The sequence below is a fragment of the Mustela erminea genome, chromosome 21 (genome assembly GCF_009829155.1).
Source record: "Mustela erminea isolate mMusErm1 chromosome 21, mMusErm1.Pri, whole genome shotgun sequence".
Taxonomy (NCBI): domain Eukaryota; kingdom Metazoa; phylum Chordata; class Mammalia; order Carnivora; family Mustelidae; genus Mustela; species Mustela erminea.
In genome coordinates, this window is record NC_045634.1 from 8,444,246 (window position 1) to 8,466,728 (window position 22,483).

A 22,483-nucleotide genomic window follows, 5' to 3' on the forward strand; every position below is an offset into this window, starting at 1 on the left:
GATTGGGCGCCTGGGTGGCTCAGTGCGTTAAGCCTCTGCCTTCAGCTCAGGTCATGATCTCAGGGTCCTGGGATTGAGTCCCGTATCAGGCTCTCTGCTTAGCAGGGAGCCCGCTTCCTCCTCTCTCTCTGCCTGCCTCTCTGCCTACTTGTGATCTCTGTCAAAAATAAATAAATATATAAAAATAAATAAATAAGTAAACATACCCAGATCTGTAACAATGGCATTTCAGGGCATGCACAGGAAATGCCATGCACAGATGACAATGTGAAGAGGAAAGATTAAACTGACCACCTAGCCTCATACAGAAGTGATGCCCCAGAGTGACTGCTCCTGTCTAATCTGGGTGGGGGGAGGATCAGTATGATGCCGGTCCGTTCTTTCCCTGCCCTGCAGTGGGATGCCGGAGCTGCCTCCTGAAGGTGATCTCCAAATGATACTGTTGAGCCAGCACATGAATCGTCTGTCTGACACTTCCCGCACACGGAAATCAAGGTTTAAAGCATTGCTTGTAACTAGCGGGCACCAGGGCTGGGAGTGCACGGAGGGTGAGGAATACGGCACACGGGTGACACACATGTCTACAGAGATCCCACTGGAAGGACAGACAGACGGCCGGATCTCTAAGTCTGATACTAGATTAGTCATTAAAGAACAGGCCCAATTTAGCTAAACCAGAGTCAAGAAAGACTCATTATATCTAAACCAAAACTCCTCATGGCAAGAGATTTTTTTTTCTTTTCTTTTTGGAGGGGGTGGAGTTTAACTGATAGACCCAAATCTCAGTAAGTCACTCTCTTTCACGCAGTGTACTCACTGCACTGAACCTAAGGTGGCTGTACGGGAGATCGCAGCCCCTTTAGACTTTACGAAGTGACGTTTGAGTGCCATGCAGTGCGGCGGAAGAGGCCACCAAGGCTTCTCTCCACAGGCTCAGATTCTGGAACTGAAGTACAGCTGCAGTCAGGCTGGTGGGAGAGGGGTAGCTTGGCAGCTCCTGCAGGCAGGTGCTCAGTCCGCACATCCCTGCCCCATGAAGCCAAAAGAGGCACGCTCTATTTTACGGGTGGTTATGTGAAAGATGTCCCGAGGTGGGGGAGAGGGGAGCTGATGTACCTTTTAGCCCCCCACAGTTAACTAAAAACAAAAAGGCATTCCAGTAAGCGTCACTGTCTCCCCAAAAGGACCCTACAGACAGCAGGCAGGATTTGGGGATCATGGCAAAAGATTACCCGGAGAAGCTGATTACAGGGGCGGCCCGGTGTTTCTGTTTTCATGAGGTCTGCCTACAAAACAAAGGCATTGGCTAAGTGAATCAGGATGGTGTGTGCTGTGCTTCCCAGGCACGTGAACATCCATGCTGTCTCAGCAGGACTGGGATAGAGCTCTTGATTCATGTCCATGGAGCATTACTGCTGAATTACAGAACCGCGGCTTTATGTGGAGGCCTCCCAGACTGCTTTTACTTCTGCATAATTCAGGATATAAAGACTGTTTATTGCCGCTAAACTGTGAAAAAAGCGCAGGACAGAGAAATGGCTCTCCGCCTTCATTAGGTTAATTTAGAAATCATACATTTCCTTTCCTTATGTGTTTTCCTTTAAATTTTGTACTACTGATTGACTGATTGCTAGCCTTCTGATTTTTCCTCCAAACCGCCTTCCCTCTTGATCCATTTGCTTCTTCTTCCAATTTGAGAAACCTTAAATACAATATGCAAATTTTATATTTCTGAAAGGATAAAGGATGTCATTTCTTGTCAAAGGAAAAAAAAATGAAGAGGAGGATAAAGAGATGCTCTGTTAGTAGGGTTTCTACACCCATCAAAGCCCACTCAAAGGTGTCACTGGCACTGAGCCACTCAGCAAAACCATCTCTAGAACTCGAACACAATGCAGATTCCAATGCTGTCCGGAGATGGGGTGTCACCGCAACTGGAAAAGCAACAATAGGCTTGCGAGTGGGCCACACATATGTATTTACAGATGCCATTATCTTACTTAATACTTTTAGCTATAATATGCATGAAATGAGATGGTGGTCTAGTTAATGCCAGGCATGGATCTTAACCAGCGTGCAATGTCCGACACATAGAGAAGCTTCATCAGATGGATTTTAAGAGAACAGGCTCAGAAGCCAGGTTACCTGGGTTCAATGATTGGGTCAGTCATTTAGCAACTGTGTCCTCCAGTGAGGTGCTTAAGGCTGTCCGAGCCTCAGTATCCTTATTTATAAAACTGGCAGATTATCAGCATCTACCTCAGAGAGCTGTCAGGAAGGTCCAGGGAACTGCGTCGGACATTGAGTGTATATGCAATAAATGTTAGCTATACAGTAGTTTCTGCACCACTTTATATCAGAATAAATGACTCTGTAAATAGAGTCATTGCATAATGAACTCTCAGGGAAATTAAGAAAATGGTCTCATTTGCAAGTGAATCAAAAAAGGTATAATGCCTAGAAGTGAATTTAACCAAGGAGGTGACAGACCTGTACTCTGATAATTATGACATTAATGAAAAAAACTGAACATGACACATGTAAGTGGAAAAATAGCCATGCTCATGGATTGAGAAGAATTAATATGGTTAAAATGCCCACGCTACTCAAAGCAATCTACAGATTCAATGCAATCCCTATTGAAATACCGATGGCGTTTTTCACAGAACTAGAATAAATAATCCTAAAGTTTGTATGGAACTTCAAAAGACTTCAAACAGCCAAAGCTATCTCGAGAAAGAAAAACGAAGCTGGAGGTATTACAAACTTCCAGATTTCAAACCATACTACAAAGCAATAGTGATCAAAACTAGCACAAAAACAGAAACAAAGAGCAATGGAATAAAATAGAGTGTCCAAAAATAAATCCAAGTTTACATGATCAGTGCTCATCAAAGGAGGCAGGAATATACAATAGGAAAAAGACAGTCTCTTCAGTAAGTGGTGTTGGGAGAACTGGACCAACACATGTACAAGAATGGAACTGGCCAACTTTCATATACCATATTCAAAAACAAACTCAAAATGGATTAAAGACTGGAATTTAAGACCAGAAACCATAAAACTCCTAGATAAAGCATAGGCAGTAAGCTCTTGGGCATTGGTCTAAGCAGTACTTTTTTGGATCTGTCTCCTCAAGCCAAGGCAACAAAAGCAAAAATAAACAAATGAGATTACATCAAACTAAAAGGCTTTTGCACAGCAGAGGAAACTATGAACATAGTGGAAAGGCAACCTACTAGATGGGAGAACATGTTTGCAAATAATATAACTGATAAAGGGCTAATATCCAAAATATAAAGAGAACTCACACAATTCAACATCAAACAACAACAACAACAAACAAACAAACAAAATGAAAGCAATCCAATTATAAAGTGGTAAGAGGACTTGAGTAAGCATTTCTCCAAAGGAGACCCAGACGGCCAGCACCCACATGAAAAGACACTACACACCACGCACTATCAGGAAGATGCCAATCAAAACCACAATGAGGTCTCACTTCATCCCACTTAGAACGGGTATTATTTAAAAGACAAGAAATAACGAGTCTCGGAGAAGATGTGGAGAAACTGCCACATACTGTTGGTAGGAATGCGAAATGGGGCAGCAACTGGGAAGAACTGTGTGGAGGTTAGCACTCAAAAAATTAAAAATGGAACTATTATTTGACCTAACAGTTCCACTTCTGGGTATTTATCCAAAGGAAAAAAAATTAAACTGAAAAGATATGTGTATCTCCTATATTCATTGCAGCATTACTCACAATAGCCAAGATAAGGTGACAACCTAAGTGTCCAGTAGATAAATGGATAAGATGTGGTATATGTATATATATACACACACATATATATGTATTATATAATAATATAATATAATATGTAATATTATATAACCATGCATAATTATATATTATAAATATATATTTATATATAAATATAATAAAATATATTATGTATGAAATATATGCTATAATAATAATTATATAATATATATTTTACATATCATATATAATACATTATATATATGTGTGTGTATATATATACATATATATATATATATATATATATATATATATATATATATATATTTCCAATGGAATATTGCTCAGTCATTCAAAAAAAAGTGAGGGATGCCTGGGTGGCTCAGTGGGTTAAAGTCTCTGGCTCTGGCTCAGGTCATGATCCCAGGGTCCTGGGATCAAGCCCTGCATCAGGCTCTCTGCTTGGCGGGGAGCCTGCTTCCTCCTCTCTCTCTCTGCCTGCTTCTCTGCCTACTTGTGATCTGTCAAATTAAAAAAAAAAAAAAAAAAGTAAAATCTTGCCATTTGTGATAACATAGATCGACCCAGAAAGTATTATGTTAAGCTAAATAAGTCAGATAGAGAAAGACTAATACTGTATGATTTCATTTATACATGAAATCTAAAACCAAACCAAACCAAAACAAAACAAAACAAAACAGAAATAGACTCGTAGATATAGAGAACAGTTTGGTGTTTCCCAGAGAGGAGTCAGTGGAAGGATGGGCAAAATCAAGGAAGTAAATTAAAAGGTACAAACTTCCAGTTATAAAATAAATAAGGCACAAGGATACATACTGCATAGGGAACATAGTTAATAATATATAACATCTTTGTATGTGGACAGATGGCAGCTAGATTTATAGTAGAGATCACTTCCTAATGTATACAGATGTTGAATCACTATGTCACGTACCTGAAACCAAGATAATATTCTATGTCAACTACAGTTCAATAATAAATAAATATCAGAGATACTTCTATATTTGCCTACCTACAAATTGTAGCTTTAAGAACCCAATAAGTCAATATACGTGAAGATCTATGTAAATTTTAAGGTGAGAGCTTAAATTTAAGAGCTTCTTCTTGGGCACCTGCATGGCTCAGTTGATTAAGTGTCTGACTCTTGATTTTGGCTCAGGTCACAATCTCAGGGTTAGGAGACAGAGCCACACATCAGCTCCTTGCTGAGTGTGGAGCCCACTTAAGGTTCTCTCTCTTTGTCTTCTTCTGCCCCTTCCCTCCCCCCCCAAAGATTTTATTCTTATATGTACCATACAGCCATTGTGTAAATATTCAACCATTAAGTTACAAACACTGGCCAGGTATCTACTATGTTTCTAGGTGCATTTGTGTTAATCAGCTAAGGGAGGTGGGAAAGGACAATGAAAAGTTTAATTTGCATTTCCTATCTTGAGGAGAATTACCTTGAGGAGATAAGACAAACAGTCATGAAAAGGTAAATACAGAGGAACTGGGCTGGGGAGAGAAAACAAAACCTTCAAAGCAATATGCTATAGAAGTCTTCAGAGGGAGGAAGAAGATGCTGCCTTTCCTTGAGCAGTCCACACCAATCAGATTAGGGGTCTCTATGTAAGAGAGCTCATTGTCAGCTGGGATGGCCAAGGTAGGAGTCAGAAACTGCCTGGGTGAAGATGGATCCTCCAAGACCACGCATGCTATAGATAGATGTCCAAAGTCATGGGCATTCCAGGCAAGGAGAAATTGGGGAGACACAGAGATAGGACCATGAATAAAAGAGCGTAGTGCTTGGTAAGAAAGAGATGGGGTGTGTGCAGCTAACCAAGGAGATGCAGAGAAAAAGAAAAAGGAAGGCAAGACCAGCATCTAGGCAACCTTTGCAAACTCATTGTGGGTCCCTGCCCTTGGCTTTGAGAAATGCAATTCTATCTTCCAGGGAAATACAGAACGAGAAGAAAAGATGGAAATAAATACAAATCAGGAACTTCAGATGTCTTCTCTCCTTTTCTTCCTCAGTGAAGAAACAGAGCCTCCCAGATAAGGATGTGGTAAAAGTCAGTACATTAATAAGATTTAGTTAAGGACCAGTTTTAACCATGAGGGTATTTGGGCTGTAGACAGTCACCTCTTAAGTAACTTATATTAACTTCATTCTCCTATCTCTCCTACTACAGCAATTTTTTTTTTTTTTTGGCAGAAATGTTTTTAGAGAAGTAATTTACTGGCACTTAATTACTAGTATTTAACCAATTCAACATTCTCTTTTCTTAAGAGTCCATTAGGTTTCTATTACAATATTATACATTCTAATCAAATGTGGCTTTCTGCAAAGGTCCTCATTGTCAGTCTCCTCAAAGCCAAGTTTATCTGGACTATTAGACATTCTCTCTGCTTTGGCTGCACCAAATTAGATTAATTATTTATACCTGAGGTTCATTGCTTCAGAACTTGGGCACCTCACTTAACATTTCTCTAGTGGATTATTAAGAATCTTATTTTAAAAATAAAGTCCTCATTTCATAGTCTGTTTGATTGAGGTTAAACACAATAGTCTAGTGATTCTTGTATTAAACAGTTCAATGTCGTAAGATTCTCTCCTGGCTTTTATGCCAATGAACACATTTGAAACAAATGAACCTTTCATTAAGAACACCCTCACAGGGGATAAGGGCAAAGGGCTTCTGCTTCAAAAGCTGGCTGCCAAGAGTCTGGGCAAAATTATTTAAAATGAGTCATAGAAAGGATGTGGATTTCACTGTTTATACATCAGGAATAATTAGAGATAATTATTTTGCAGATAAAGAAAAAAGATACTAACATCCCATAACTTTTACAGATAATGATTATTTTATAGCTAAAGAGAAAAGATATTAATGTCCCATAACTTTAGCTTGTAGTGACTTGCTCTATTCCAAAGGTCACTTGGAGGTGTGGTTCAAAGGCATCCTTAAATACATGTTAGGTGCACTGTAATAGTCCAGTCTCTCAACTGCAAACAACAAACCTGTTCTAGCTGGTGTATGCAGGCAAGGACTTGATTAAAAAAATGAGTAGTTTCCAGAGCCTCCAGGAAAGCCAAAGAGACAGGCCAAGGTGCCAAGCAGCCAGGAAAATGTTCAACCACACTGTAGGGAAAGGGAGAGTCCCTCGGCAATGTCCTGACGGTCCAAAAAGCGTGACACTGTTCACATCTCCTCCCGATCTGTTCAAGAACACCAGACTCATGGGAGACTTAACCGCAAAGAAGAGTAGACAATCCGCTTTTCTTTTTTGTCTTTTACCTTAAAAAGGGGATCCAAAAATATTCCACAAATGTAAGAAAACATGTCAAATGGCCCAAATGTACCAAGATGAATAGAGGTTCTCAAAATTCCTTTGATTTCCACCTGGGCCTCTGGAAAGGAAAGGCTCTCCTGCCCCCAGATCCCTGCCCCCGCCTCCCCTCCGAAACCCCCACCAATAATTTGGCTTCTTATACTCGTAGGACTCTGACACAATTTATGAAACAGAAAATACATTCTTCCGTTCCACTCCTGGAACCTCCCCTTGTTATACAAGCGTTCCAACCTAATCATCAGTCAATGACGAAACTGATTTGGTGCCCAGCAGCAAGAAGGGAACCTTCTTCTTAACCACACTGCGCTAAGGCCCCTGACCTTCTTGAATTTTCTAATTCCAGCACCGTCCTGACTCCTTGGTGAGGTAGAAACAAGAACAGTGCCTGGCATGCAATGGCTCAAGGCTAGATTCTGCCAGTTGCTTAGCTTTGGGGCCTTAAGTCTCAAAGACCTTGAATTATTTTGAGTAGGCTGTTTACCTTGATGTGAGCAGAATTAGCCTTAGACACTAAGCCTTTATGGCAAGTTTTATTGTCCAAGGCAAATATAACCTGTTAAGATTTACAGGCTTTATTAACAGCAATAACCATTTTATAGCCAACATCAGTAAATCAGGGTTTATTGAGAACTCTACAATTTTAATCTGTGGAAAACCATTAAAATGTCGGATTTTCATTGGACATAATTTCTAACTTTTATGAAAGATAGATTTTCCATTTAATTGGGGAGTATAAAAAAGTGCAGTGTGGGATAATGAATTGTTTTGAAAAGAGCAAATTCGTTTTAGCTAAACAACAAGTGTCAAACACTAAAGTTGCTCTCTTTAGTTAGAACTGTCCCAAGGTTAAGGTTAAACGGAACCTCAAACAGGAGAGAGACAAACGTGCTCTAATACACCCAACTATAGGAGGAGCTCACGGCATTTAGAAAAACTTGAATTATCATCTGTTCACATTTCAGGTATTTTGCAAAGAGCATGTGACCTGTTATTTCATCTAAACCAGTGTGTAAATGCATCTGGTGAGAATCTTCCAGTTCGTATGCTACTTTTTGTAAAGTGTTTTACTACTAATGATACCATACATTAGGCTCTTCAAGGGGTAAGCGAGGTGAACAAACATGCATAGTCACCAGCTTCTGTTAATAACCATTTATTTCCTCCGTGTGATAGATAAAAAGAGAGGGAAGTGGAGAGCGTGTCTTTGTCCTTGGATGAGCTTGAGAAGTAAGAACAGAGGGCTCAGGCAGGAGGCAGAGGTCATGGGCGGTGTGGGGTAAAGAGAATGGTCTTAGCAGCTCTCGAATTTCTCTTGGGGCTGAAAATATGTCAGATATCTTAAGAGTCTCAGTTTTAATCTGGATCTTCAACCACAGTGGAGCTCTAACATTTTCTCTGAGAATCAAAGTGCGTGATCTCTACTACGTCTTTGGTACTAAGAACTGTTTTGCATATTCTCAAGTTCTTTTCCTTCTTTGTGTCCTAGCAATCCTACAAGGAAAAAGCATGGCTCCTATTACTGGATGAGGAATCTGAGGTTCACGGTGGCTAGTAAATTGGTAGAGGTCACAGAACTGGGAAGTGATAGAGCCTGACCTTTCGTGAAAATGGGATCTGTCATGGCCAATGCCACACGTAGGAAAAATGTAATGAAGGTCGATATTACCCTAGGATCTCTCCCTTCCCGTTTTACATGTCCCTTTTTCTTCTCCTCCATGGCCTCCTCCCTGAATGTCTGGACATCCAGTACTTTCCTATCTCCTAGGATATAGGAAATATCAAACCCAGGGTCCTTGCCCCCCTGAGCTCCCAAAACCCCCATTTTTTTTCATTTGGCGCTGTTCTTCGTTTCACCACAGGATTACCTATCTCAAACAATAGAACATAATTTACACAAGGTTTAAGATTGGCATATTAGCTAGAAGAAATTTTACCCTGAAAAATCCATTTCTAAGGATTGAAAGTCCAGGACTATTGCAAACAGAAAGGTTACTGCTGGCTGAGGGGCTCTCAAGTTTCAAAAAGGCTTGAGGAAACTGGCTGAACCCACAGGCTCATGAAAAACCAACAAAAAATATTAGAGAGAAGAAAAAAAAAAAAGATCTGAGCTTTAAGGTTAGATTGGCTTCCTGAGATCTGAGAGCCTGGATAAGTTCCTATAAAAAGGACATGAAAACCCCTATATTTTTCTGGCATCTCTTTGGCAAATCAAATGAAATAATACAGAGAAGGTACTAAACACAGTGCCCAGCACGTGGGGATATTCTATACATGGTAGCTCTTCCTATGCTTCTCCAAACCACCTTCTGTGCTCGTACAGGGGAGTTAGTTGCCTAGGAAGTTCTACCTCACAGAGAGGAAGTACTTTTACAGGTCTTCAAAGTGCCAAGGAGGAGATCTCACATGTTACTGCAGGACAAGACCAGTTGATGCACCAGGGGTCCTGCCAGGATTCAGGGATGATCCTGCAGCCCCCACAGCAGGTGGGCAGAAAGGGAAGAATGTCCCCACTCAAGGAAGATACAGGGCAGTATTTTACGGTGACAATATTGATGTAAGTGATCAATTTCCAAGCAGAGTTCCCAGTCACTGCCATCCTGGAGAATCATGAACTACAGGTAGTCACCTGAGTGCGAGGTCAGAATGCAGAGTGGAGTGCCGCTGGAGATCTGAAGATCGTGTGACGGGCAGGGGCGGGCATCTCCACCCGGGGAGACCCACTTAGAAGGGTCTGCGTGTTCTCCCTTTCCTTCCCTATCCTTGTCCTTCTCTCGCTCAGCTTTCTTCTCTTATTCTGCCCTCCCTTCAGCAAAAACACAGATGTTGGTGGTAATAACGACCGTGTAAGCTATTGCACGCTAAAAGGGCTGTGAATATCGGTGTGTGGATGTAGGTAGTATCCAACTCATACATTCCTGGGTAATCCAAGTGTATGGAATTGGTATGCTTTCTTGCATTATGATGATGCTATCAATGCTTGTCAGGGCCCCACAATAGCTCATTAATCCACCATGTAGCTGAAACACTCTCCATATCATCCTACAAGACAGAATGTACGGAACACAGTTTTCCTCTCACTCTCAGCCTGGATGCTCCTTGGAATGGCCCTCTATTTCAAGTCAGCCAGCCTGGCTCTGAAATTTATTCCTAATAACATACACGTGGTTAAAATAAAAGGGTCATATGATGTCAAAGGCAGAATGGGAAATGCACTGACTTAAACAGCCCTCCCCCCACGCCGCCCCCTGATTTCATGTCCACATGGACATCTGCAAATCGGGATTTTCAGGGGTGGGTTGAGCAGACTGCTTATGCCCAGGTCAGACTCCCAGGGACACTGGGGGGGGGATCCTGAAGGGGAGGGACACATTCTCCTGTGCACTTAATGGCCTGTTGCCCCACCTCCCCACTCCGGAAGCCAGAGCACGCTCTGTAAGGAGCAAGAAGAGAGCACAAGAAGATCAAAAATCTTTCTGTTTCACATTAAATAAAAATCTAAAAATAAGCATTTTCCTTTCTAATCATTTTCTATCATGCATGGAAGGTTCACTTTAATTTTCAAGTCCGTTTACTTCATTTCTGTGAACTACTTGAGCTTTGAATAGTGTCCACCCAGCATGCTTTCTGTCTAAACATGCAAGTGTGTGTGTTTTTCCGTTCCCCTTTCTCTATTCTTTTGTCCTTCCAATTACAAAATCCCACAGCAATTTTAGTGAAAAATGTGAAGCAAAGGCTCCTTTTCTTCTTTTTCTTTCTTTTTTTTTAAATCTCTATTTCTCAATGAATAAACAAGCCATGGCTTTAAGGACAGTTTCCTAGCTTCCCACATGGACTATCTATTGCTCAACCCAGGCCTCCATTTAGAAAAATTATCATTTCTAGGAAGGGTTCCTCGTCCTTCCTTGTCCCTGCCCCCACTGCTGCCTTCACGATATTACTCCTCTATCAGGATATCTTTTAAGAGAGACTGAAAGACTTAGGAAGACTTCCCTATGACCACAATATGTCATCACTGACAATTATATGGTAGACGCTCTAGAAAACATGGTGGCATGTTTTCTAGACGGTATGGTAGACCTTCTAGAAAACACGCAGGGAACAAAAACCAGAGTGACTCTGGATTCTAGACTCCCACTGCGAAGAAGACCTGTGGCTCCATCCGCCTTTTATATCCGCCATGACAGCACAGGGCCTATAGCCCAATAAATGTTCAGGGAACATTTGTCCCATAAGTAAAGAAAGACACAAGTACAAACGTCGGTGAGACTTGGCAGTAGGGGCTGATCTCCTTTCCTGAGCACTTTTTCACGTGGATTTGCCTGTTAGAGTTCAGGGTAATCCAGGACCCAATGTGTGTATCACACCATCCAAGGTGACTGAGGACATAAAAGATGCCAGCTGTGTCATCTGAGGTCACCAGAATCAAGAACACGGACTAAATCCTACTCAGGCTACCGTGCAAGAGCTTTCTGTCAACCACAGAGCAGACAAGAGACAATTTCTTCTTCCAACTAATTTCCTTCACTGTTTCTTCACTGCCTTTAGCAAATGGATCTGGACAGCAAGAATGCCACACACAGGCTCTTCTGCTTAAGACCACACAGGATGTCACTCTCCCTCCTGGGACCAGGTCTGGTCCTGCGAGTCACTTACCTCAGCCGCAGGGACTCCCTCGGGTGGTCGGCAATGCAGCACTATCATGCCTTCAATGGGAACCTCCCTTCCCTGTGGATCTTGTTCAAAGTTTTTCCGTAAATCTGACGGGGGGGAAAAAAAAAGTATGAGGTCCATGACAATTTGCTCTAGGGCCAGTATTATTCATATTTGTTCCAAATACAATAAAATAGTGAGCTTAACCTCAAAAACTAGATATAGACAGAGAAGTATGGGTTTTAGGAATTCCTGGAGAAGAAAATCGTTTTCCCAAATACTCACAAGCACATTGGAAATAAACCTTAACGGCACTTCCTAATGCTCTACACTGACGTGAAGGAGAAAAGATTTAGTGGGGGAGCAGAAGGAAAACAAACAAACAAAAAGCAACTCATCATTCCCCGAGTCTCTGCCAGCGTAATCTGCTTAGCAGCTGATGAAACACTTGGCCTAATAAATTGCTATCCACAGCTATTATGCAGTGCAGATGCACGTGACTTTTTTTTTTTTTTATTAACTGAAGAATGCCTTATTAATCTGTAACCTCTGCCTTTCTCTTAACCCTCTAGGGGGCTCCAGAAGATGGTAATAGAGTGAGATTATCTATTAGTCTTTTATGCGTAACCAGGGAGAATGGGGCAATGTCCAACCACAACAAAATCTATAACCCATCCAACCAAACATATAATTAAAAAATACAAGGCCCTCCAGTCAAACAGCGATGCTGGGTATCCGTGTAGTGCCCTTCACGGAAGGCTCGAGGCACTTTGCAAACAAGCTGCACTATTAACCTTTTACACACGAAAGGGTGATGCTCGAGAGGTTAATTGGCTTGCCAGTGGTCACAGAGAACATCAATGCCAGCGAGGGGGAAACAGTCACTGAGCTTCCGGACAGCCAGTCTCTGCCCGCTAACCAGCCAAACTTTCCCAGGAAAAAGGACGCAGAGAGAGTTGGGAGAGGAAGCGCTTTGCTTTGTGTGGCTTTCCACGTGAGCCTCTGTTTTAAGAACCAAAGTGGGAGTTGGCCTCTGCTTTTGTTCTGAGGTGTCACCACAACCCTTTGATAATTTTACACCTCAGGCTTAACTCTTGCTGTCATTCGAAATTGTGGGATGGTCGAGCTGGAGCGAAGACAGCTTTACGAGTCTTTCTCGATGTAAATGATTCCCCCTCCCTCTCAGACAATGTCTTTTTCTCCAATTGAGTATCTCAAATTACAGGCTGTGGATTTATTGATTTAATTTTCTTTAGTGCTTACAATAACATGAAATATGCTCCCTGTAAAGAGCAGAGCTCCGGAATCAGTTACATTTTTACAAATTGTATAAATACATTAAACTTGCTTTTAGCAAATCAGAAACACTGGGTGAATATCAAGCGGAGTAATCCATGTATCCACTTTCTTCCGAATTCTGCTCTTAATGTTTTCCCTCCCAGAGGCAACCGATGTCTTCTGTCAGTAGTGCTATGCATTTAGAGATCTTCATGAGTATATATGAGGCAAAAGATCTGAACAGGGTTTGCACGGCAGGCAGGGGACAGGATCCTTCTTCTCTCTCCTCTGCTATCCCCCCGAATCCTAAAGCTATCTTCATTCTATTCGAGATCCGTAAACTGCCATAGCCCTTATGATTTGGAATTTCTGACTCTAAGGGGGATGAGGGTCACCTGACTTATGATAAAAGTGAGTGAGAAACTGTGGGTAAAGACCACAATGAAAAATCTCCCACTGCCTGGACCCCTGGACCACCACGTCTCCTTTGCTTTCCCCACAAGGAAGCTGTGAGCCCCAGATGCCTCCTCCATCGCGTTCATTTAGTCATCAGGACTGCACGGAAATCAGCCTAGAGTACCGTGTGAGGGTGACTCCAGCATGAGTTTTGCTAACACTCACTTTGCTGATGGAAACGGTGGAGTTTGGGTGGCTATTTTTGTTTGGTTTCTTTGCCATTTTGTTTTCTTTGATTGCTTTGTTTTCTAAAGGAAGCCTCTCTTCATGCTGTTACAGAATGGTTACAGCTTTGACAACACCAAATACTGTATATTCAACCGGATGAAGCACAGAAAACGGAGGGTGGGAATTTCTACTCCATCTTCTACGCCCATTGCCTTTCTTTGCTCAGAAGAAATGGGCAAGGTAGCAAAATGCAGAGTTCATGGTCAGCTCGGCACTCCACGATGTGAATATGGAGGCAGATGAAAAAAATGAGAGTGAAATCATTTTTCCTCCCCATTCCCAACTGCTCAAAAAAGAAATAAATATGTATATTAAAAAAGGAAACCCAGTATTGACCCTGGGATGTAGGCAAAGGTACTTGGAAAGAAATTCTGAGAACGTTCTAACAGATCTCATCCAGCCAGGACCGAACTAAAGAAGGGACCTACCCAACCTTTTGCTCTTCCCCACTGACAGTGGAAATCACTGGAAGGGTTCCAACAAGAAGCATCTAACACTCTTCAGTGTGGAGATACAAAGATTAAAGATTAATCAGCAACAGACTATGGGGTCAGGGTAAAAATGCGGTGTCCTGTATCAGGATTCTAACAGGCAGCCAACCACGAACACCATCACACCGAGGGAGAAAGCATGTATCAATGAGTCCTGGTCTATACCAGAGCCTGGTGGAGAGAGCTCTGGCATTTGTGATTCCCAAGAAGGGCAAACAGACCTGAAAAATTCCAGCTAGCTACTAAATGTATCAAAAACCATGGAAATTAACTCTTAGACACAGATGTACATGCTTCCAGCTCTACCTCTGATTCTCGCCACAGGTCGCCCAACCTAGTTAAGTCTCTGAATTGGCAAAACCAAGTATTCTTATCATCTATGTTAGTTCCAAGGCTTGAAAATTTCAGATAGGAACCCATGCAACTTCCCACAGTAGGGAAACCATCCCCCGCCATATAAAAAGAATTCTACAAATAAAGGAGGCAAACCATAGAACTAAGATTGAGTAGCTTCCTCTAAGACAAGAAACAAGAGGCATTTTTGGATAACTTCTAATTTAAGCTCTTTAAAGTCAAAAGGAAATAGCAACTGAGAATCTAGAGTAGGGAGTTATAAATAGGATAACATCTGAGATCAAGAAAACTGCCACTATGCAGGGGGAAGAAAAAAACAACGTAAGTGCTGAGTTAGAAATATACATATCATGAAGACGGTAAACAGCATTCTGAATACTGCAGAAAATCAAACTAGGGAGGATCCGGGCAGGAAATTTAAAAAGGCAAAGGGGGACAAGGGGGCCAAAAGGAAGAGTTTGGGGTAATGGAGCTGCACAGCTCTGGGTATTGGTGCTAGCACCTAAGGAACTTGGAAGAGGGAGCCAAGTCAAGACCCTGACTTCAGAAGAAAGACTGCCCATCACCTTGGTGCTGAAGCTTCTGTGGGGTCAGACAAAGCTGGCTCTGGAAGTACTGGGGGGAAATGGTAAGCTGGAAACAAGAAGTAACTGCCACTTCCAGGTTCCAGAATGAAGAAATTCTCCCAGGAGCAGGGGTGGTGGCTCGTGATACTGACCTAGGCAGAAAATTAACAAGCAGCAACCTTTCTTCCTCTTCCACTGTTCAGTCCCCTCTGGCACCTCCTGCTGGTGAAACCTTGTAGGGAGCCGGGATCCAGCAAAGAAGTCCCCAGCCCCAGCTTTACAAACTGTAAAGCAGTGGTTTTAGAGGCAAGAGATAAAAGCTCTGTAACCAATAAAATTCCTATAGCAGAGCTTTTGTAACTGCTTACTCCTATCTGCTTTGCTCACTAGATCATCAGTTCTCAGAAGGGGGGCTTTATTTCTGGGACAGTCACCCACAGGTTCCCAGTGCCTACTAAACATCTGATACACAGCACGTCCTTAATAAATATATGTTGAATGAATGAGTGAAAGGGAAATGATAAAATGATAATAAATTTACCAGAAAATAAAATAAATAACATTGAGATAGAGAAATACATTAAGTATAATAGGAATTTTAGAAGGAAACAACAAGCTGAAAGAAAATACATAATCATCATTTTAATAATGATAATAGTTCTTCTCTGAGTTGTAGAAAGACTTGAGTTTGCAAAAGAGCTCACTGGATACAAGGTAAAATAGTCTTAAAAAGAAAAAAAGAAAGATCCTAAATATGTCATGGTTGAAATTTTGAATTTTAACAAAATTGAGAAAAACATACACATAATAATTTTCTAAGTATCTTAGGAGTAAATAAACAGATTAACTAATGATATCATGGACCTGAAGAATTCATATGTTAAAATTTCTGTACTAGCCAAAACCATCAATAGATTCAACACAAACCATATAAAAACTCCAATGGCATTTTTCACTGAAATAGAAAAAAAAAATTCCTGAAACTCTCATGGAACCACAAAAGACCTTGAAAAGTCAACGAAATCTTGAAACAAAAAAGAACAAAGCTACAGGCACCATACTTTGATTTCAAATTACATTGCAAAGCTACAGTTATCAAAACAATATAGTATCAGCACAGAAACAGACACACAGATCAATGAAACAGAATCAAGAGCCCAGAAATAAAACCTCAAGTATACAGATAACTAATATTTAACAAGGAAGCCAATTATACTAAATGAGGAGAGGAACTCTCTTCAATTACAGGTGGTGGGAAAATTGGAGAACTGCATGTGAAAGAATTATACTGGACTCCTATCTTTTAACACTCACAAAAATTAACTCAAAATGGATTAAAGACTTGGGGTGCCTAGGCAGCTGTCAGTTAAGTGCCTGCCTTCATCTCAAGTCATGATCTCAGGGTCCAGGGACTGAGCCACAAGACAGGCTTCCCTCTCAGCAGGAACTCTGCTTCTCTCTCTCCCTCTGCTGCTCCCCACCACTCATTCTTGAGCGAGCTCTCTCTCAAATAAAATCCCTAAAAAAAAAAAAAGAAGAAGAAGAAGAAGACGAAGACGACGACGACAAAGAAGAAGAAATCAATGAAAGACTTAAATGTATGACCAAAACCATCAATGACTAGAAGAAAACCTAGGAGGAAAAAACTTCTTGACCTCGGGCCTTGACAACAACTTTTGGCGACAACAAAAACACAAGCAACAAAAGGAAAAACAACCACTCAGTACTGCATTAAATGTAAACATTTTGTGCAGCAAACTAAAAGATCAACAAGGTAGAAAAGCAACTTACAGAATGGTAGAAAATATCTGCAAACCGTATGTCTGATATGGGGCTGATCTCCAAAAGACACAAAGAATTCATTCGACTCAACAACAAAATAAACAATCCATTTAAAAAGAGGGTAAAGGACTCAGAAAAACATTTTTCCAAAGAAGACATACCAATTGCCAACAGGTGTGTGAAAAGATGCTCAACATCATTAATCATTAGATAAATGCAAATCAAATCCACGGTGAGATATCGCCTCACTCCTGTTAGCATTGCTGTCACCAAAAAGACAAGAGATAAAGGTTGACTAGTATTTGGAGGAAAAGGAACCTTGCATACTGTTGGTGGGAATGTAAATTGGCACAGCCCCAGTGGAAAACAGTATGGATGTTCCTCCAAAACTTAAACACAGAACTACCATAGGATGCAGCAATGTCATTCCTAGATGTATATATCCGAAGGAAATAAAATTCACTATCTCAAAAAAGATGTTGACGCCCTATGCTCATTGCAACATTATTGGCAAAAACATGGAAACGACCTAAGTGTACATCAGCAGATGAATGGATAGAGTTTGTGTGTGTGTGTGTGTGTGTGTGATAGATATACTCCCATATACATATATATACATATATATACATACATATATATATACACATATATATGTATACATATATATACACATATATATGTATGTATATATGTGTATATATATATACATACATATATATACACATATATATGTATATATACATATGCATACATATATATACATATATATGTATATATGTGTATATATATGTATATGTATATATGTATATATGTATATATATGTATATATATTCATTTAGCCTTAAGAAAAGAACCAAATTCTGCCATTTGTGACAACACAGATGGACCTTAATGGCATTATCCTAAGTGAAATAAGTCAAAGAAAGATAAATACTGTATGATTTGGAAGACAAAAAAGCTAAACTCACAAATAAGGAGTAGATTAATGGTTGCCAAGGGCTGGGGAGTGAGGGAAATGCAAAATGGAGGTTAAAGTGTTACAACTTCTAGTTACAAGATGAGTAAATTCTGGGGACCTGACATACAACATGGTGAATATAGTTCATAATGCTGTACCAGACACTTGGAAGTTACTGAGAGAGTAAATTTTAAGTGTTCTTACTACTAAAGAAGGAAAAAAAAATGTAGCTATGTGAGGTGATGGATATATTAACTAACCTTATTGTGGTAATCATTTCACAATACAAACATGTATCAAATCATCACAAATCCTAAGTTATACAGTGATATTTGTCAGATATAGCTCAATACAACTACATAAATGTTTTTAAAAAAGTAACTGACAGGGTGCCTGGGTGGCTCAGTGGGTTAAAGCCTCTACCTTCGGCTCAGGGCATGATCCCAGGGTCCTGGGTTTGAGCCCCGGGTTGGGCTCCCTGCTCAGCTGGAAGCCTGCTTCTCTCTCTCCCATTCACCCTTCTTGTGTTCCCTCTCTCACTGTGTCTCTCTCTGTCAAATGAATGAATAAAACCTTAAAAAAAAAAAAAAGTAACTGACAATGAAACAAAAATCAGACTATGACTGAAACTTTTTCCTATATTAGCATATACCAGAGTATAATTAATCATATCTGTGTTTTTATTTTTGAGGACAAAAAGGCATGGGCACTAATTTTTTATTCCCAAACAAGTTATTATACGTGAGCAAACTAACAATTATATCGTCTCAGACATGACAGGGCCAAGAGAGATTGTAATCAGCCACATACCCTTCCTGGAAACATCACCTTCGTAGGCGAGGCTCAAAGCAATGAATTAAATATTCAGAAGTTGTGGTTTCAAAAAACTTGGCACTGGCCAAGAAAAACCACCTTAAAATGTTTACATCTAATTTTTTTTTAATATAGCAAGGAATATTCATGTAATTATCCCAAAACTATGGAAAGAGAAAGACGTAACACATCATAATCATGCGTGATAATAAAGGATAAGGATTTAAACTCCTAGGTCATTTCTTTCAGAACTCCAGCAGGGAAGACTGAACACTTTAGTGGAAGAAGGTGGGAGTGGAGACCGAGTATCTCTTTGAATTCTGGGTCTGTCACCTACAGAACATTGATTCCATAAATATCTTTAGCTCTCTCTGCCTTTGGCTCCTCATCTGTAAAATGAAGACAATAATTTCTATTACATATAGTTTTCGTGAGCATTAAATGTTAATATGTTCAACATCTTTTCAAGAGCAGGGTACATAATATGGGTTAGTCAAGGCCAGAGATATGACTAAATCCTATTATGAGGCCCTGACGATGAAAAGGGGTTGGCTTTTTCAGAAATCAGATATACATATTAATTATAAAATTTAGAGCATTTTTCAAAGACACTCAAATGAAAAGTTTAAGTTAGTATATGGCAAAACCACAGCAGTAGTAAAATACCTACTGGGTCTTACGATGGGGAAGACGATTCTAAACAAAATGAAAGGAAGAATGCTTGAGGAAATGATTGGCAAATAATTGTTTTGGCAGATACTGTTAAAATTAAATTGTTTCACTCTCAAACATTACAAGCAGCGTTACAGGCAGAGGTTTGATAGCCTTAATACATAAAGGGTACTTTTGAAAGAAGTGGGAAAGATAAATACCCTAATATAAAATGGCAAAGTGATATTTCAGCAAAATTTACCAAGAAGAGATATAAAGGGCTAATAAAGATAAATAGAAGACCCAACAGAACTCATTATAAAGAAATGTCCATTTAAAAAGCACCAACGGGTCTTTTTACTTTTCCAAACATGCTTTCTTTTGTCCATTTCTTTAAGTACTAATCCCTAGAATTAGTGTGAAGGGGCGCCTGGGTGGCTCAGTCAGTTAAGCGTCTGCGTTTGGCTCAGGTCATGATCCTATGCTTTGGAGATGGAGCCCTGGGGTTGGGTTGGCTCCTGCTCAGGGCTGCGGGGGGTCGGCTTCTCCTTCTGCTCCTAGCCCTGCTCCTGCTCTCTCTCTCTCAAACAAATAAGTAAAAGAAAGGGAAGGGAAGGGAAGAGAAAGTGTGGAAAACCAGATAGGCAATACTGCTAGAGGAAGTGAAAATAGGTCAGCATGAAAAGCTAGCTATAAAATGTGTCAAAATCACTTTACAAGTTCATTTATACGTTCAATTTCTTTTTTTTTTTTTAATATTTATTTATCAGAGAGAGCAAGCGCACAAGCAGGCAGAGTGGCAGGCAAAGGCGGAGAGAGAAGCAGGCTTCCTGCCGAGCAAGGATCCCAACTCAGGACTCAATCCCAGGACCCTGGGATCATGACCTGAGCCGAAGGCAGTGGCTCAACCAACTGAGCCACCCAGGCATCCCTTATATGTTCAACTTCTAATGAATAAATATGTAGCATATCCATACCATGGGATGTTATTTGGTAATAAGAAGAAATAAAATATTGAAGTACATATTGCAACACAGATGAATCTTGAAAATAATATGCTCAGTGAATGAAGCTGGACACCAAAGACCACATATTGTATGATTCCGTTTATATGAAATGTCCAGAATAGGCAAGTCCAGGGACTGAGAAAGACAAGTGATTGCCTAGCATTGCAGGCAGCTGTGGTGGGGGGTGGGGGAAATATCACAGTTAATGGGTACAGTTTTATTTTTTGGTGTGATGTAAGTTTCTAAAACAGACTCGTGATGGTTGCACAGCTCTGAGAACACGCTAAAAACTATTAAAATGTAGACTTTAAATAGAGGCACTGGTGGCAAGGTATTGGGGATTATATCTTAATAAAGTTATTATTTAAAAGGGTTCATTTACATAATTCAAGAAATCCTTTTCTAAGAAAAGGACAACAGAGCTACCTAGAAAAATATGGTATGGGAACATTGCTCAAATCATCAGTTATAATGCTGAACCTTTGCTAACATTTTAAATGTTCAATAATACAATACTGGCTAACATCTTCTGGTGCATTCATATAATGGAATACTATGCAGATGTTAAAAAACTCAAAGATTATTGTAAATTTCAACTAAATGTTTGAAAAAATTGCTACATGAGATAAAATAGCATGGAGCAAACGGTCTCTTTTATGTATTTTTTAACATGTGAGACCTGGCCTCCTCAAATGTAATAATTATGTTTTTATAGAATGTATCAACTTCCAAATAAAAGTAAGTACATCTACATACAAACTGGCTTTGGTAGGCACACCTCCTAATTTGCCTTCAGGTTTTCAGTGTATGTGCAATAGCATCCTTCACCCACTCACGCTGTGGACCATGGGCCAGGCACTTTTGTATCAGGCAGGGAGGGGCTTTACTGAACTTGACACACACCAACTCAGCCCTCCCACAGAATATATGACAGCAGAGAGAAGAGACATGAATCAAATTAAGATGTATATAAATGAATGAGGAGACAGATCTACCACAGTGGACCCTACATTAATCTAGTGATCCCAGGAAAGTTCCTTGAGAAAATTCTAGGTAAACAGAGGTAGAACATCACCCAGCCTACATAATGTACACTGTACCACTTTTACTGTTTCAATCAGGCATTTACTGGCTTTTTTTTTTTTTGCACATAGATGCTCTCGTTTCTTTTTTGCAAGTCTCTGCAAAATGCCTGCCTAGCTAGCTACCCCTCTTTCCATAAGTTATCACATCACATAAGGACACTCTTTTATTAGACTGGGTCTTCTATTCATATATATTGAGAGGGTGGAATATAAATAGATTTCCACTCTCCGATCTCACTTACAATCATGCTCACACGGCCTCTGGAAAGAAGAGAAATAATAATTTTCACGTTATTTTGTATAAGGGAACTGAACCAAACTACATCTATACACAGCAAGATTGAAGGTTTTAAATTTTTAAAATAGCAACTGGTGTGGGATTACTCTATGTGTTATAGGAAAAGCCCTAAAGAGAAACAATTCAACATGTCAGCGATCTGCTACTGGATGAGTCTGGGTGTACCAATTCTCTTCTTCATTGGTTTCTGCATTTTCTAAAATTTCTGCAATGAACATAGATTATTTTTATAGCCGGAAAAAATACTGTCCAAAAAAAGTCACTCTTTCCTAGGAGTTGTCAAGATTCTCTAAAGTAGATCAAAGTGAATCAGAAACCAGGGAAGAAGGACACTTTATTTCATTTTATTGTAGCAAGTTTCACTCTTACCATGTTCATTAAAGGAAACAAGGAGGACTCTATTTTTCAACCTTTTGTCAATTCTAAAATATTCTTTTTAAATTTGACTGACAGGAATCTGTGCACGAGGTCAAAATTTTTCATTTGTTGTGTTCACTGACTTGCCTCTAGTATCTAGCAGGGTATACAGTAGCCACTCAATAAGTACTCGTTGAATGAATGAATGAGTTTCCATTTCATTTCCTTCGAATGATTATGAACTTCTATACAACTAGATCTCCAACAGTTATGACTAGAAAAAACAAAACCATGAAGAGATAAATATACTATAATAATGTTAAAGTAACACTTACTCATTTCCCATGAGTATGCGCGTGCACACGCACACATGGGCACATGTGCTAACG

The 22,483-nt window shown here is 40.1% G+C and overlaps 1 protein-coding gene across 12 annotated transcripts in view; it reads right to left on the reverse strand.

Moving 5' to 3' along the window:
• Positions 1-22,483, reverse strand: part of UNC5D (unc-5 netrin receptor D) — a 556,683-nt gene that overhangs the window by 183,610 nt on the left and 350,590 nt on the right. For all 12 annotated transcript variants that reach the window (XM_032329091.1, XM_032329087.1, XM_032329090.1 and 9 more), the window contains exon 4: positions 11,774-11,877. In XM_032329091.1, the coding sequence (XP_032184982.1) occupies positions 11,774-11,877 (104 nt within the window). The remainder of the gene's footprint in view (positions 1-11,773; positions 11,878-22,483) is intronic.